We start from the raw sequence: 17,674 nt of genomic DNA, 5'->3' as shown, positions 1-17,674 counted from the left end.
GCGGGAGAACGAGGGAAACGTTACGAAACGTATCAACGAAGCGGAAGCGTAGCGAAAGGAGGAAAATTGCGTCGGAGGATGTTAACCTCCGGAGAAAACTTTCCTTCTAACTGTATTTTCTCGGTGAATTACGTAAACCGAACCGATGCTGTGCATTTCTCTACCTTCTACCTTATAATAATGCTGCTGCTGCTGCTGCTGCTCTGCTGCACAGCAGCATCGGCGATCGTAGGTACGAGTTACGAGAATCGCCGAGGAAGTGAATCGACAAGAAAGAAAGTTTTCACCGGAGACAGGCTGCTTGCTGTTTCTACTCTTGCTTATACTCGTTGTAACTACCAACACCGATCCGTTGCGACCGCGTAAGCGTAAGACGTTTTCACTTTCATGAAAATGCCAACTCGACGACCGTTGTGCCGCTATCTTTTAATTTTTATCTCCCTCGATCAGAAACTTGTCGTTTTAACAACTTTTCCTCTATTGGTTTGTAAGGTTACAATAATATAAGTATAATTACACGCCGATTTTTTCTTTTGTCTATAATTGGTCCGATTTCTTCATCACCAATGAGCGCCCATTTGATTAAGATGATATTTCTTTTTTTTTTTTTTTTGTAAGTCTGGTCGATAAGGAAGAGCGGGTTTCTTCTCACCGGCCGCGATCGGAGTCTCATGGATTACCTTTTTGGCCAGCTTTCATTTGTTTTCTTCGATTGTTTGTTTCAGGAAGACGGGAATCGCCTGAAGGGGGTAAATCTGCCACGTGGCGTGTCGGACGGAGAAGGTTGGGGGCGGATCGAAGGTGGTTTTGGATGTTAGGAGGCGAAGGGGTGGCTAGTCAGGCCCCACCGCCAGGTACGGGTCCTAATGCCGGTCCCCGTATCGCAATCTCTTACGCTAACCACATCCCTCATACCCAAAGAGGAGAATACGATGCCATTTATAGACGACGAGTTACTTTGGTGCCCTGACAACGACGGGAAGATGGTAGATCTCACCCAGTGTCTTCAGGTCAATATATGTCCAAACCAAGCCATTCCCCGATTCGCTATCTTTCGCTTCTTTGGCACCCTTTTTTTCTTCACTTTTCCCCGTTGCTCGTGGTGGGCAAAAGAAGTTCAATTTTAAGAGGATAACTAAATACATTTTTGAGCAACGAATTTAATCGAGTAAATTTTCTGTTTTTCTCAACAAATGACGTTAGAAAATGTATGAATTATGTTTTCTGGCGTCATTCTCGCACAAGAGATACTTTTACCAAGAAGGCTTTGATTGAGAGTGAAAACAAGCGACTATTTACTCGATCGGTAAACACTGTCTATATCATTCTCTTATTTTCTTTTGGGCCTGAAATAGGAGAACGGGGCCGGACAAACCGACGAATTCTCGGCGATGGAGTTGAGCGTTCTTGTTGGAGCTCCGGGTGCGCCTTCGGGGCCGTCAGATGAGGGCGAAGAAATGTCTGGCGTAGCGGGCGAGGAGCCCTTTGACACCCTGGACACGTTTTTGAGGGAATTGCAAGCTGACCTAGCCGAGGCCAGTCAACCAACTTCCACCACCACACCTATTAATTCCTACAGAAGACAGAGGTACAACATTGCCGCTGCTAATCCCTTACTGGCAGGTGAGAACAAGGCTATATCGTTACAGTTTATTTGTTTATTAATATTTTTCAATTCGCGTCAATTCGTATAGTTCTGAATATCGCGATATATTTACTTATTTCCGTTTCTTTGTTTTATACATTATTAGTATTATTATTTCCATAGAAAAACTGGCAGCACCCTCTTCTCAGAGCTTACCGACCTCCATAGCGCACGCGGCGAGAGCAGAGATTAAAACTGAGCACATACAGCCCGAGACGAGTAAAGGTAGGAACCACGACATTATTGTTACCATTTGATCTTTGCGTTACCGACGGGCGGTTGAGAGTCTCTCTTACCCTTCGCCGATAACGAGAACTCGTCAATACCGGCGACGAGTAGGTTATCTTCCTGCATTATCGACTCAACTCATACCGACCAAGCTTCATTCTGCGAAACTCATATTTGACGGAGATAAGAGAAAATACCTGCGACAAACTGTAATCTGAGTTCTTTTTACCGATCGTGAAATCGATCAGCGGGTTGCGTTGGGGAGAGTTGCCTGCCGCAACATGCACAGCGCAAACTAGCGGTACCGCACGTCTCGCTTGAAGCATATATAGGTATAGCGTGGTTTTACATACGGTTGATTCGAAACTTCGAAAGGGAAAACCGGCCAAGGCCCCTCAAGCGCGCTTGAATTGCGACCACACATCCGCGTTAGCAATAATAATTGCGTATAGACGCGTTCCGTGTACTTGAAAGATATAGGTATACACAACATGTATAATTCTCGCTGCGACTTGGTGGGCGCTGTATAGTCTAGCAATTTATTTTTTTTCTTTTTTTTTTTTATTATATATTATTCTCTCGCTGTTATTCCATCTACTATGTACCCATTTCTATTGCCGCTGTCGCGCTGTCGCTGTCGCTGTAGGCGAATAGTTGATACTAAGCGTACACAAACGTACACATAGGCGCAGGGCAATACCTACGGCACATACGTAACCGGACCAACGTGTACATTATAACGTGCGATGAAAGACACGGCAGCACGGCGGCAATATGTGCGTGGCCCAATTCTTGTAATTTACAACCGTGTCGTAACGCGCTCTCGGTGTTATAAGCTTATGGCATCGGTATAATATAGTCTGCACACCGTGTAGGTATAAACGATTCGCGTTACAGACTCAGAGCTCTGACGCTTCCCTTTTGGGAGCCTACATTTGACCGAGGGAATTTTCAATTGCCCATTTTCGGTTTATTCCTTTGCAAGGAATTTTTCTCTTTACCGTTCAATTGATTCCTCGTTAATCCCGTCTTTACTATCCATACTACGCATGCAATACATGCTTAACAATGTTATAATACATCTTACATTGTATATTGCATATGTATAATTACGTTGAGTTTATTTTATAGAGAAGTAATACAGACGACACGAGATATTCAACGTTTGTGTGTATTTATGAAAAATTATACAAGCGATAAGATTTGAGCTTTCTATAATATAGACTTGCTAATAATTATTATTGTCTTCGTATAGACTCGTTTATATCACCGTGGTATTAAATATGTAAACCCTTAACCTCTTTCTTTCGTTTTTGCCCCCCCCCCTCCTTCAACCATTTGGTTGACGGGGAATTCGCCCGGAAATCTCTGTATACATTTTCACCTTTGTTAACACTTTATTTACTCGTTCTCTGTTTCTACGGGGGTCTTTCTTCTTCCTTCTCACGCTGGGTCCAGCTGTCTCGCTGTCTCTCGGTATCACTGCCTCACTGGGGTCGAATACCATGCACTTGCCGTTTCGTTTCCTAGACCGCTATTACATACATCGTTTGTGTTCATACATATGTGCAGCCAGACACCGCTCCGAGGCACGACCCTTTCCCTTGACCTGCCCTTAGGCTTATACAGAAGCGAACCCTCGGGCACCCTCACATAAATCCCCTAATAAGTGTTATACGAAAATAGCTCCACTCTTGCAGACGGTGACAGGAATAAAGCAAAAACGAGGTGTAAAAAAAATGTGGTTGGGGAAAAAAAACCGGCGAGAAAGAGGAAAAGGATGAACAGGTGTTTGTGCACGCTTGAAAAAAAAAAAGAAGTAAAGAAAAAAAAAACAATGCGAAACTATCGACAATATCGTATCATATATTTAAGGATTATAATTAATAATCCAAATTACGATTTCGTTTGTTTTGATTTTGATTTGTTTTTTTTTCTTTCGTTTGTTATTAATTTTATTTTTTTATCTACACTCTCGAATATATTATGCCAGAATTGTAATAACTGATTTCAGGGAGAAGTTCTTTAAAGTATGTTGAAAATTTTATAAAACAGCGCTGCGCGAAGGGTGGCATGGGGAGGGGGGAGGGGGCACGCACACAAGATGCAAAGCAAACATATTTATGTAGAAAAGAAGTGCGAAACTATTTATTACATGCGCAATGCTTGTCATATAGCCGCGTTCTTTGGGTTTATATTATAGTTATATAGTTGTTGAGCAATCGTCTTCCTCGTCTTGCCACATCACCGCGGTAGCAGCGCAAACGTATAATAACGCGTTTTCGGAACGCTCGAAAGCTGTTTCAACGATCACGCCGGGATGGCACAACTTCCATTCCCCTTCGTAACCGAGATACAAGCGGTAGTTGAAATTTTTCGGCGATGAGAGAGAGAGAGAAGTAAAAAAAAAAAAAAAAATGACGAGAATCAGCAACTATAATTGAAAAAAAGGACATATATATATATATATATATATATATATATACATATAATGAATTTCGCTTTCGCGGAAGTTCGAAAATCCGTCGAAAAAGGAAATATAAATAATGGTAATCCATTATGTAATGAAAAAAAAAAAAAGACGAATTTTAATCGGTCTTTTTGAGAACGATATTTGGTTTTTTTTTTTTTTTTTGTTTCTTTTTCCTTCGTTACGAATCGAACGTTGAATTTTGTTCAACATTGAGTCGATATCAAGCGGAAGGAGTTTTACGATACCGGAAATCTATCGTCGCCGCTAGACTGCGGTATTTGAACGCCGATTTGTGTTTTTTTGTTTTCATTGTATGAATAGGAAAAGGAAATTAATCCTTTTAGTATATAGGTATGATGAGAGAGATAGAGAGAGATAGAGAGAGAGAGAAAAAAAATACACTAGACACGGATGATTGCGTATATATGATAGTTAGCTCGGCGGTTATCCGACTACCGTAAAAGCGTTACACACAGAAGGCAGCGGCAACAGCAGCGAGCTGCGAGTGAGGTGTTGACATTTTCTGCAATCAGGTCAGGGACTCCCGGCTGATGGTTTTACCGATTTACCTCTAACCTGCCCTGCGACATCCGCTTAAAATCTTTCTCTCTCTCTCTCTCTCTCTTTTGTTTGTCATTTTCTTTTTTTTACTCTTCGCATTTCTCTTAATATCGTTGCAGATTGTTTTATGATTATATCTGATATTTGTCTTTGCGATCGTTATACGTGCTTGTTGTTTGTTCCAAACCGAAAAGAAAAAAAAGTTTAAAAAACTTGACCGTAAGACGAGATCGATGTGAGTATAGTTAGTCGGCAGGTAGCGATTTTCACTTTGCTACTTGTCGTCCTTTTATTTCATACGTCCAAGGTGTCTGTTGTTATATCTGAAACCGTCCCGTCTTTTTTCTACTATGTAATATTAGGGTGGGACTTATAGGGTCGTTTTTTAATTTATATGCTCCCGAGGAGATGCTTTAAAATCGATAAAAAAGAATTTCCTGAAAATTTAAGCTGTCTATATGAACTCTAAGATGGTAATGGAAAATATATACTTTTATAGAGAATTGAACGCTATTTAAAAAGCTCAGACGTATAAGATTCGTTGATGAAAGCATTTATATGTTAATTATTAACGTTCAAAGTTTAATTCAAATATAAAACTATCGTTTTGTCAAGTATAGCTACGAAATTAATAACTATATGATAAAATATATTGAATTGTATTTTCCATTACTACCGAAGAGCAAAATCAAGTTTTTACCATGTTATTTCAAATCTTCAGGCAATTTTTTTTTTATCAACTTGAAAGGTTTTCAGCCCCCTCTGGGAGGATGAAAATTAAAAAAGAACTCTACTAAGGACCACCCTAATGGAATATAACGTCTGAAGTCGCACAAACATCCCCTTATTAAAAAATATGTGTAGGTACATTAAGCTTTGTATGTAAAAGTTGTAAAGCCAAAGATTTGTTATAAGATATATAAAAATGCTGGCCAAACTTGAACTTTGAATTTCGTTTTCCAAAACGACGAGAAAAGAAAATATTTGAGAACATCTTTCAGGCTGCTACTGCTGCTGCTGCTGCTGCTGCTGGAGCAAAGCTTTTATACTCTTTGTATAGACAGACTGCAGTCAAGTCAGTCAAGCAAGCAAGCAAGCAAGTCAGTCAGTCAGTCAGTCAGTCGCAGGCAATCGAGACGGCGGGATGAAAAAAGCGGCAAAGGGTCGGCCGCCCTGGAAGTCTATAATATAAACAATCCAAATATCGCGTTTGTGTATATTTTCAAAAACCTCCCTGCAGAGAGTCGCGCCTGCTGCACGTGTTTCGATGCAAGCTGCAGCGGGCGGCTTATGTGCATGCATATACATACTTACATACACACATACATACACGATTCATATACACGCGTGTATAGATATATTTACATACCTATATCTGGGTTATTATGTTATGTTTGGTGCTGGAATAAGGGCGAAAACGTTGAGACGGGGAGGGTGTTGCTTTTCTTTTTTATTCTATTTTCCTTCGCCTCCGTTCCATTTCTCTCTCTCTCTGTCTCACTATGTCTTCTTCCCTTTTAACGGTTTATTTTCATTTACAATATCTTTCTCTCTCGTTTTGTGTCTTCCTTAAATTTTTTTTTACTTTTTTCTTCTTCTTTTTTCTTCAAACTTATCATTATTATTTCTCGTCTCTCGGTTTCTCTTGCCTCTTTTCGTCAACCCTCCGCGGTCTCGCGACGTCGAATGAAGGATAGAAGCAAACCTCTTCTTCCAAGCCCTACACCTGTCGTCCCTCGTCACTCCAATGCAAGGCAGTTTTCGAAAGCGCTGTTATCGTACCACGAGCTCCGGGGAATCCTAAACCTATCCATACGCATTATACGCACATCCGTGTGTCTACATGTATTCGTACAATAATAGATTTACGCAGGAACACCGAGATTGGCCGAAAAGATGAGAAAGAAAAATGTCACGTTGTACCTATAACGTTTTTTTTAAATTTTTTTATTTCAAGTATTTTTAACGCGTCCGGTTTGGTTTTTTCTGGAATCTAGACCCCCCCCCCCCCCCTACTTGTTAATGTATTTTTTTCTCTGCTTCACCCTCAAACGTTGTCTCATTATCGGTCAAGTTTTTCTCCCGCTTTTGTTTCTGTTTTTTTTTTTTTTTTAAATTCCATTTTCATTCAATAAGATTTGTATTTTACACACTCGGATGTATGAATGGCGAATTAATAACGTCCAGCTGGTCGTTTTAAACTATAAGGATATTAGCAGACTCTTGGAAACGCGGGTGACGATCGATCGCGGTTTTTCGCTCTATAACGTTCGAGCCGTCCTTGGTTCCTGCTTCTAGAAACCGCGCGCGACATTATAACGCCAATTTAGTAGCCGTACTTTTCGTTATATAATATAAACTATATAATCACGATATGTACAATGAAAATTTTTCTATAAACATCGGTATATAATTATAATGGGGGTTTCGTTTTTTTTTTTTTTGTTTTGTTTTTATCGATCGGTATCACAATCGTGTGCATCACTCTGTTGCATTCTTGTCAATCGCGAATAACGTGAATTTACGAAAATCTATATACTGCTATCTTATATATATATATACATAATATAGTTATAAAAATTATCTGCAATTTCGCGTCAAAATAAGTAAAAAAATAATAACAATCTCAATAATAATATTAATGAGAAGAAGCCAAAAAACAAAAAAATTTACACGCTAACCACTCCTACGGATTAATACTTTATCTCAATATATTTGTATCAGAGAAAAATGATTAAATATATTGCAAGTAGAATGCATTCGTTTCAGGCGTGAAAATCACGTGTCTGCGCATATATAGTTTCCCCCCTGTAATTACACATACTCGTTTAATATATAATGACGTCAACTTTAATGTTTCAATACCTCGCTTCGTAATCGAACGGCCTCATTTTTACTTTTCCCTTCGTTTTTCTTTCTTCTTCTTTTTTCTTCTTTTTTTGCATACTCAAACGGTCGCGATTCTCGCAGACTCGAACGATCGTTGAAAAACGTCGTCGAACATCTGTGCTTCGCTTTTGTGTACATATAACATACATTCCGTACAATAATATGTGAAATAGGGTCACGTTTAGGATCAGAATGGAGATAGAAAGAAAAAGAAAAAGAAAAAAAAAAAAAAAACACGTTGCTTTCGGTAGTTATTATTCTTATTCTTGTTATTATTTTATAAGAAATCCTGTACTAAAATTAACTCTTTTCTCCGTTTATTACTTTTTTTTATTTTTTTCATTTTGTTCTTGTTTTACTCTCTAGCTGAAACGAACAAACGATTTTTTCAATCGGGATTTAAAAATTTTCACGATATAATATATAATATATACAACCTATACGTATACCATATTAATTCTCGTTTTTCTTGTATAAAAATATTTGTAACATATATATATATATATATATATATATATATATATATACCTGATTAGTTTTGATATTTTATGAAATTGAAAGATGATAAGAAAATATGAAAAAAGTATATATGTCAGAATCACGATAGAAATTAATATTATACATTATAGGTGCGTTGGTATTCGTTTGTTTTTTCTTCCTCTTTTATGCCTCCCCCCCTCCCGACAACCTCTCCTTCATTTCCATATTTGGCGTATAGTATAGTATACCCGAGTTTTGCGCACGTATGTGTGCATACATCCTTCCGCGGAGAGGAGCGAGCGGCCTATCAGAGCCGAGTTAAAAGGCTCGTTGATCGCATAACGTTACGTACATACATACATACATACATACATACATACATATATGAATTCCTGTATCAGGTATATTACACAGTTAAGATAAGTATTTTACGTGTGCGTTCGCGTTTGTTTGTTGAAAATCGTATACATAGACGCTGTGCTAACCTGTAATACCGAACGTGGAGACAGGGGCTACAGGTTATCCTCGTCCCACATTCGCATAACACTTTCACTGACGTAACACTTCGGGCTAAAACTGTTGCGCCGCGTAGGTACATGTAACCCGCAACGCTCGAAAACCCCTTCCCCTCCCTCCTCCTCTTCCACCTCCTCCTCCTCCTCCTCCTCCTCCTCCTCGTCCTCTTGATCCTCCTCCACTTCCTTGCCCACAGTCCCGCATAACACCCCCCTACTATACCAAACACGATTATTATGCACCGAGCTCTCTCACTTTGAGTACAGCCAACCTCATGCCTATCATATTTTCAACGTTGTAAGTCGAACCTATTTCACAGTCATATAATGTCTAATCAGATGATCGCTGCACACTTTTACGCGGTTACGTTACGCATCCTCCTTCTCTACAGTTTCTATACTTTTCGTTTTTTTTTTCTTTTTCTTTTACTTTTTTATGCCTCACGTATATTTTATACTCGATGAGTATTTTTTCAATTCATTAAGCTTGACCGACCAACCATCATCCCTAGTTCTATACGCGTAATTGTTGCTTTCTGGATTCTTTCTTTCGCGTTTCGTTTATAGGTATCATCGCGATTGGATTTTGTGACATCTTTCTTACGTTTCTTTACTTTCTTTCTTTTTATTTTTTTTTTATCTCTTAGTGGTCGAATGAACGAATTATATATGAATGTAATATTTACGGAGTAAATTCGCAATGACTGCATGCTCCGTTGTCTGCTGAAAATTTTTTAATGCGCACGCTCTACGATCCGAGAACGATTGTTTGCCAGAGCGACCAACCTTCGTAAACGTAACCTCAAAGAAAATTCTGACTGTTGTCGTTTGTAGTTGTGTTCAATACCGACAACTGTCCAAATATTTTAGGTTAAACACATCACGGTGAACTCTGGTCTAAATTTCTGACCAGGTTGGTCATCCTGGAAAACAGTCATTCACGGATTGTATATCGCATGCGCGTTAAATTGTAGCACATTACTCTGTAATTATTTACGTGTATATATACATATACGTATGTAATTACTTACTATATTCGCTAACAACCGAAGTTACATTCGACAAAAGAAAATCGTTTTCGCTGAAACTTGACGAACATTTTTCTAAATCTGTTATATAGGTGTAATTTTTTTAATTTTTTTTTTTTTTTTTTTTCTCATCAAACACAACTCATCACATGTACGAGCGTAACATATATATATATTTATATACCTAATAGGTATGCGTACAAAATGTAAGCGGTCAGATGTATATTATCCTTGAGCTTAATGCATTCGTATCCGTGCGTCTATCCGCGCAGTGTGAATCGCGACAGGTAAACAATTTCGCAATGTATTATATACGTTATATACCAGATATACTATACCTGTATCTCTCTCTCTCTCTCTCTCTCTCTCTCTCTCTCTCTCTCTCTCTCTCTCTCTCTCTCTCTCTCTCTCTCTCTCTCTCTCTCTCTCTCTCTCTCTCTCTCTCTCATCAGCGAGCAAAAGAATTTCTTTTCATACGCATCGCCTCTAAGGAACTTACCAATACATAATTAACAAATCGACCGTCGACGTCGATGTAAGCTTTTAAGACGTTCCGGGTGAATTAGGTTAGCCAGTATTTGTATCCGACAAAGTTCAATTCCCGCGTCCCCTAATTTCTTGAGCCCTTGTCGTTCAAAGTGTTCCCCACACTCTTGTCTCTGTCTCTCTCTCTCTCTCTCTCACTATCTCTCTTTCTAGCATTTTGAACGTACATTCATAGATATACCTTTTTTCTAGGGCTGTGCGATTAATCGATTAATCGAGATTTTAATTGATTGTTTAATTTTATATATATACATATATATATATATGTGTATCGTATATATTCACTTTTGCAACTTCCTCGTTTTATTACATATTTATCTATATTAATCTTCATCGGAATATATAATATGTAATATTTCAAAATAACAAGGAGATAATTATAACCGCGCAGAGTAATCATGTAATCTATACGTGTGCGTTTGTGTGCGTGCGTGTGTGCGTGTGTGTGTGTGTGTGTGTGTGTGTGTGTGTGTGTGTGTGTGTGTGTGTGTGTGTGTGTGTTTGTTATGAAGAAGATTAATATTGATAAATATGGAATAAAACGAGGAAGTTGCAAAAGTGGATGTACGTAATATGGTGTAGTTAGGAATAATCCATATATATATATATATACATATATGTAATACATATAATAATATGAGATAAAATCAAGTTGAATACAGAAAGAGGGGTAACATATATAACGTATAATTGGAGATAAGAAATGATGAGTTGCAAACTGGGCGGGACGAACCGATAATCTGTGCGTGAAAAAAAAAACAGAAAAAAAAAACAGAAATAAAACAGGCGAGAGAAGAGAGGAAGAGGCAGAAACTAAGAGGTGCATATAGATAATGGGGAATTTCCTGTTCGAAAGGAAAGAGAAAAAGAGATAGAAAAAATCAGCCACAACAGGATTTTTGTCGAGCCAAGTCAAGTACCTATATATATATATATAAGAGGGTTTTTCACACCCTCGGAAGAGAGAAAGAGAGAGAGAGAGAGTGTGTGTCTTGTTTTCAAGACGGTCGGTTCGTTCGTTGGTTGGCGTATTAGTATAAATATGTGTTTAAACACTGCAAGAGTCGAAGGGGCGAAATAAGGGATAAATAGACGGCTGCTGCTGCTGCTGTTGCTGCTTGAATATCGCGGCAACACGTTCCTGACACGAAACAGACTTCCTGTGCACGCATTCTCACTATGCGCTCACTTCAGACTCGAGCACATCCATCCTTTCATTTCTTCAACCTAGAGAGAGAAAAACTCTCATGTCGCTTCCGGACATTCTTGGTGAAATTATTTATCTCAATGGGTTTCGTTGGTTTTTATTTCGTTCTCACATTTGATCGAAAAGTCGACAGTCTGCAATAATTAATTGTTGAATGTAGACGAATATCTGTATGTGGATAAATTTATAGAAATTTTGACAAATCGCATAATTTTATATGCAGGAAAAAAAAAAGGATATAGTTTAGAAATTAGACGTTCAGTTTGAATTAGGTTGGTACTTATTTGGGATACTGGATACAAAGGACTTTGATAAAATTATACAAAAAATTTTATAATCTTTGCTGCTGTTGATTAAATTGTTTCTTTCTTTCTTTTTTGTTTCTCATTTTTAGTCTTATTAGACGCAAAATTTATAATTCGAATGGAAAAATCTGGCTAAAATGAGTAATATTTTTTGCCAATTGATTGTCTGAAATTCAGTCATTATATACATCGACCTTTCGTTATGCACTTTATGACGTTCCTAACTTTCAACAACGTAGAATTCATCCTCTTCAAAATTATGATCCAGATCTGATTTTCACTCGATAGCAATCGAATCGTTTTATCATCGATCTGAATTGAGGCTTGTATTGATGACTTCGATCAATCATTATTACGTGTATATTCTTTCGATCGGCCCGATCGACACGTATGTACCTATAACGCGAAAAAGTGACGCAACAACTCTCTACACAATCAGCGAGGAATTCGCGAACAATCGCGAAGTAAAATACGGTCGAGTCGTCGTCGGCACGCGATGCGTTCCAATTTTTTTTTCATCCTCTTTCTCTTTTTCTTCCTTTCAATCGTCTCATTCTTTCGTTTGCTAAAAATTCTCGCGGACACTTTTGTTTAATGTGTTTAGTGTTTAATCAGATGTAATGGCGAATTCCTGCAACGGAAGAAGCAGAAGCTCGTTCCTTTTTTTTTTTTTTTTTTTTTTCATAATTCAGGCAACAGCGGCAATTAACCACCGACGAACGATCTCTTGACCTACATTTCATGCCTGCGAATTACTCGCTAATCTCTAAAGTGAGGGAATACATGTAGGTCAGACACTTCCTGCATTATACGTATGTATCTATAGTCACGACGCGAGGTTTGTTGTAATTATAATGAAACGCTAAACGCGCACGTGGCTTTTCCTTTCAAGGGATTGAATTGTCACGATTCCATATATATATATTCTCATATCTTTAATTCTTCATTCAATACACTCTTGCGTATGTTTTACTTTGTAAAAAAAATACGATATCAATTCTGTCTAATCGATTCAAGAGTAATAATAATTGCTGTTTGAAATAATGAAACTAGTAGCTTTAAGGTGAAATTTCGTTGGTATCGAGTTTTTCGTTTTTGAAATTATCAAAAACAATTCCTTCCAGAAAAATTTTTATTATAGTAGTATTTGTCAAAATTTTCCAAAGATACGTTGACGACATTATAATTTCGGTACTAATTGCAAATATAGATAACTTGCTTCACAAATTTCATATAAATTTCACCCCAAATTAGAGTTCACGTATGGAACGGAGGTTAAAAACTCACTGAATTTTCTCGGTGTAGAAAACCAATCTGGTCAGGTAATTATTTACAGTTTTCTTAACAACATTCTTTAGTCTTTACAAAGAGTCTCGTGATAAGTTTGAGGAAAATTTGGAATTGATTTTCGATACTTTAAGAACGAAACGAATATCCGTCTTAATTCATCAAGCATTTACAAGCAATCTACAGAGTAGACAAATTATACAAATGTGGCAAATTTGAGGAATCACGAGTAAATAATTTATCTGTATTTAAAACTTACTCCTATGTGGTATCATATTCAAAAGGTCTGTCTGAAGAAATTGAAAAAAAAACACGTAATAAACAGGGTGTCGAGTTTGTTTACGAAAACGACAATACGATACATATATGCAAAACATATATCAATAGTTCTTAAAAATTATTTTCTAGATTAAAAAACACAGTTCCAACAAATGATGTTTGGAACGTAGTACACCAGATTGAATTTTTAAATTTATACCTCCGAAATGTATTTTCTCCTTCGTTATGTACAATAATAGCTATTTAACGTCAGTCTAATAATCGAACCGTTACGGATTCGAGATATTCATAAAATTACTAGGAAAACCAATTAGCTGCATAACGTTAGCATGGGAAGTTGATTGCGTAATATTTAGATATATTCGATCAACCCCTGAGTGTTGTATACGATATTATATATACCTATAATATATCCTCATTTCGGTCTATATATATAATATTATATATATGTATATTAGGGTGGATGTTAAAAAAAAAAAGTTCAAACAATGTTTTTTTTCAAAATTTTTCCTTTCTATCCGATTTATTCCTTCTTACTGTTTTGATTTGTTAAATTTTTACTCCAGTCTTCCTTAAGAAAATTTATTTACTGATTTTTAGGGTATGTTTTTTTTTTCTTTCAATACGTCATGTTGTTTATTCCATCATGAAAAATTGAAAATATTTGAAAAAAAAGGTTTTTTTCATCCCAGATTTATTTACGATGAAACATTTTTCAACAGTCTGTCCGTAATTACGTTAAATTCGCCCAGCTTATGTATATTCAGGTTTGATATGTAGGAAAATTAGTGTCAATTCTGTGAAAAATTTTTGTCGAAAATCATCGGGGTATAATAATATTCTTCTTCTTCTTTTTTTATTTATTTATTTTACCGATCCCAGCAGTCAAATATATTTCATATTATTGTTTGTAAAGTATTGTTGTAATATTGAAGGCTGGTGAGGTACTGTTGCGGGATAATTGTGAAAATTAATTCTGTGATATTGTATAATGTAATGTAAATTTCGCGGCCAATTTTAACATTACAAACGCGTTATGCACGAACGTAATATGCCTTAACGTCAAGAAGAAAAGAATGAAATAAATAAGAGAAGGAAGAAGAGTAATTACGGGAAAAAAAACAACACACATATATTCGCTACTCAGACATGATAATTCGAAAACTCGATTGCTCATGCAAGCAGCTTCATTCCCTTGTTCTATCCATCCATCCATCCATCCATCCATCCATCTATCTATCTATTATATACGCTTGATATTCGCAATATGTCGTGTGTATGTATGCGAATACATTAAAACAATCTTCAAATACGTAGCCGTTGAGGTAGCGAAATGCATGCCGGTTGTATGGATGAAGAAGGACGATGAAAAATTCAGAAGAGCGATCGCATCGTGACGGATGGGCGGGAAGAGAGAGAGAGAGGTGGGGGGGGGGGCAGATAAACAGCTGTAATAATAATAATGATGGATAATTCGTTGGAAAATTATTATAATAGGTAAATCAAGTTATTGTCTTTGGTAATTCTGCGCTCGCAAAGATCGAACCTCGTGATGCGGATAATAGGGGTGCGCTTGCTTGTAGGGGTTACCGGGACTAGAAGTAACAGGGGTAGGTTGTTACAACGGTTATTATTTTTATATAAATTATGGAAGATGATGCTACGGGTTCGGGGGATAAGATTCGAATACTTTTAAATACTAATTTAAATACCTAACATAACCACCAACACCCCCACCCCTAACTCATGCCACCATCTTCCATAGTTTAGAAATAATAACCGTTCTAATAACCAACAAAACAAAGACAGAAGTATTTTTTTGATAAACTTTAGGGTAGGATGTCGGATAAAATGTTGACAAAATGAATAATTAATCAGTTTCGAAAAGTTACACTTACTCCTAGCGTCGTTGACATCAAGTCTTTCTAAAACCACTGTTGACCAGTGTTATATATTTTTGGGTGTTTCGGTAAAAAATAATTTGCAATTTATTCACCGTGGCACACCCCTAAAAAGTTTATTTAGGTTAAAAGGAAAATTCTATGAAAAGATTAGCATTCTACGTTACGTAGAAGATCGCGCTCGTTTGATTTTCTACTTTGAAAATATATGTATGTACGAATTTCATAAAACGCGCAATATTCCATTTTATGGAATTTTTAAAGCGTATAGAATGGTAAAAATCTCTGAAGCCAGAATATTATGTGAAATTCTCAGTCCGAATTCACGTTGTCGGTAATGAATACACGAACGATACGGCAGAATTCTGACATTTCTATATTGTGATTTTATATTTTGAATTTCCAGCATTATTTGAAAATCCATCGTTGTTATTCATTTTCCGTTATTTCTTGTGGTTCCAAACATTAATTTCATCCTCACCATGTCTCACGAATTTGTTTTGTAGAAACCGCGAACGCTATTATTCGACAAGAGTGACGAAGGGTTGGAAAAGTGGAAAAGAAAAAAACAAAAAACTTTCCAAATTCATATACACCTATGCCATATATAAAAGAAAATTTTTAAGAGGTCGCTCCACATTTTTTAGAACTCAAGAAATCGTAAAAAATCGATTTTTTTTCGACCGACACAACAAAAAATAAGTTTCCGAAAGTTTCAGTTCAAAATTTAAATTTTGAAAGGTCGCCCATAATTTTTTTTCAATTTTTCGGTGCATTTTTTAGATCTTTTCGAGCGACCTTTTAATATTGATATTAAAATTTCATAAATTTTTTTTCTTCAATTTAGTAACAAAGAATCGTTAACAATACACCATGACGTGAATTAAAAATCGAACAAAATACTGAAAATATAATTTTTTTAATTTAATTTTTTAACATTTTTTAAAATTTGGAGCGACCTCTGAAAATTTTTTTTTTGAGCTGTCCTTTGAAGTGGGCTTTTAAAACATAAAAAACTAACATTTTGTCACACGAGACTCAAAAAAAAAAAAAAAAACTCGGTTTTTTTTGCGCCACCCTAATATATATACATATATATCCACACGGCACATATTCATACATCCATACATACACACATTTTCACGGGAAAATTGAGAAATGGCTTTTTTGTACAGCGGCTTGTAGCAGACGGATAAGGGTAGCGGGGCTAGAAGGGAGTGGAAAGCGGGCGAAGGGGGCGGGGGAGGGTAGGAAAAGCGGCGGCAGGGGCTTCGTCAGAGCCGCTGTCCGGAGAGAGTGAGGTAGGGCAGTGTGGGAAGGAAGAAACGCCGAGGACAAGGACGAGGACGAGGACGCGTCGCGACGCCACCTCCGCCTCCGCCTCCGCCTCCGCCTCTACCTCCCCGTTTATTACGCCTGGGAGCAGCCGTAGAGGCGGGGGTGGGAAGGTCGTCTGGGGCAGACCATCCATCGATCGATTGGCGGCGGCGGCGGCGGGAAATTTTGTGCCGAGCAACGCACCCTCGAATAATACGTAGATATATATATTGTATATGTGTATATATATATATACATACATGCATATACACTACTTATATGTGTGTGTATATATATATGTATATATGTATATAGGTAGATTTGCTACGCGGTCGTCATTTTTCGCTCGGTTTTATCAAATTTTTCCTCCCATTTTGTTATGTTTTCATTTTTCTTTCTTTTTTTTTCTTGTTGCTTCCCTTTCGATTTCATTATTCTCTATAGTTATTAGCCGTGCAATTGCAAGGCCCAAGGATCGTAGTCGAGTCGTTTGAATATTGAAAAATGTTATGTATTGTATAGGGGTAGTATATATAGGACAGTCCCGGTTCCTTTTCTTTCACTTCAATTCTCCGGAAATGATTCAACAATTTTTTTTTCTTCCCCTGTTCATCGTCACCTTTTCACCTTTTTGGTAATTTAATTGTTTCCTTGAAAAGTTATTTTTGATTTTTTTTTTTTTTTTCATCTTCTTCCATCTTCTTCCGTACGATTTTGAAGATATTTCCGTAACTCTTTTCTTTTTTTTTATCCCCCCCCCCTCTTCTGCCGCCCGTCGCGCGCACCCTCAGTTTTTTCGAAATTCAGTTAAAATTTATCAACGCAATGTTGTATCGATTTTGAGCAGCTAGCCGTTACAGTTTCGACCCCTGTGTATAAAATTTCCGTGACGAAAACTCGTTATATTCTGCATCTCGGCACGAATGTCAAGATTTGACCTGAAAAATGATGGTGTGGCGGGGGAAAAAAAAAAGAAGAAAGATGAATCAATAAATTAAAAAAAAAAAAAAAAA

General features: G+C 37.2%; 1 protein-coding gene across 4 annotated transcripts in view; it reads left to right on the top strand.

Moving 5' to 3' along the window:
- Positions 1–17,674, top strand: part of LOC124408973 (ecdysone-induced protein 74EF) — a 113,566-nt gene that overhangs the window by 35,777 nt on the left and 60,115 nt on the right. For 3 of the 4 annotated variants that reach the window (XM_046886338.1, XM_046886337.1, XM_046886336.1), the window contains 3 exons: positions 726–1,010; positions 1,356–1,623; positions 1,769–1,870. In XM_046886338.1, the coding sequence (XP_046742294.1) occupies positions 867–1,010; positions 1,356–1,623; positions 1,769–1,870 (514 nt within the window). In that variant the 5' untranslated portion in view covers positions 726–866. The remainder of the gene's footprint in view (positions 1–725; positions 1,011–1,355; positions 1,624–1,768; positions 1,871–17,674) is intronic. The other variant, XM_046886339.1, reaches the window with a different exon arrangement.

The sequence above is a fragment of the Diprion similis genome, chromosome 8 (genome assembly GCF_021155765.1).
Source record: "Diprion similis isolate iyDipSimi1 chromosome 8, iyDipSimi1.1, whole genome shotgun sequence".
NCBI lineage: Eukaryota > Metazoa > Arthropoda > Insecta > Hymenoptera > Diprionidae > Diprion > Diprion similis.
This window is presented reverse-complemented; position numbering and strand designations above follow the sequence as displayed.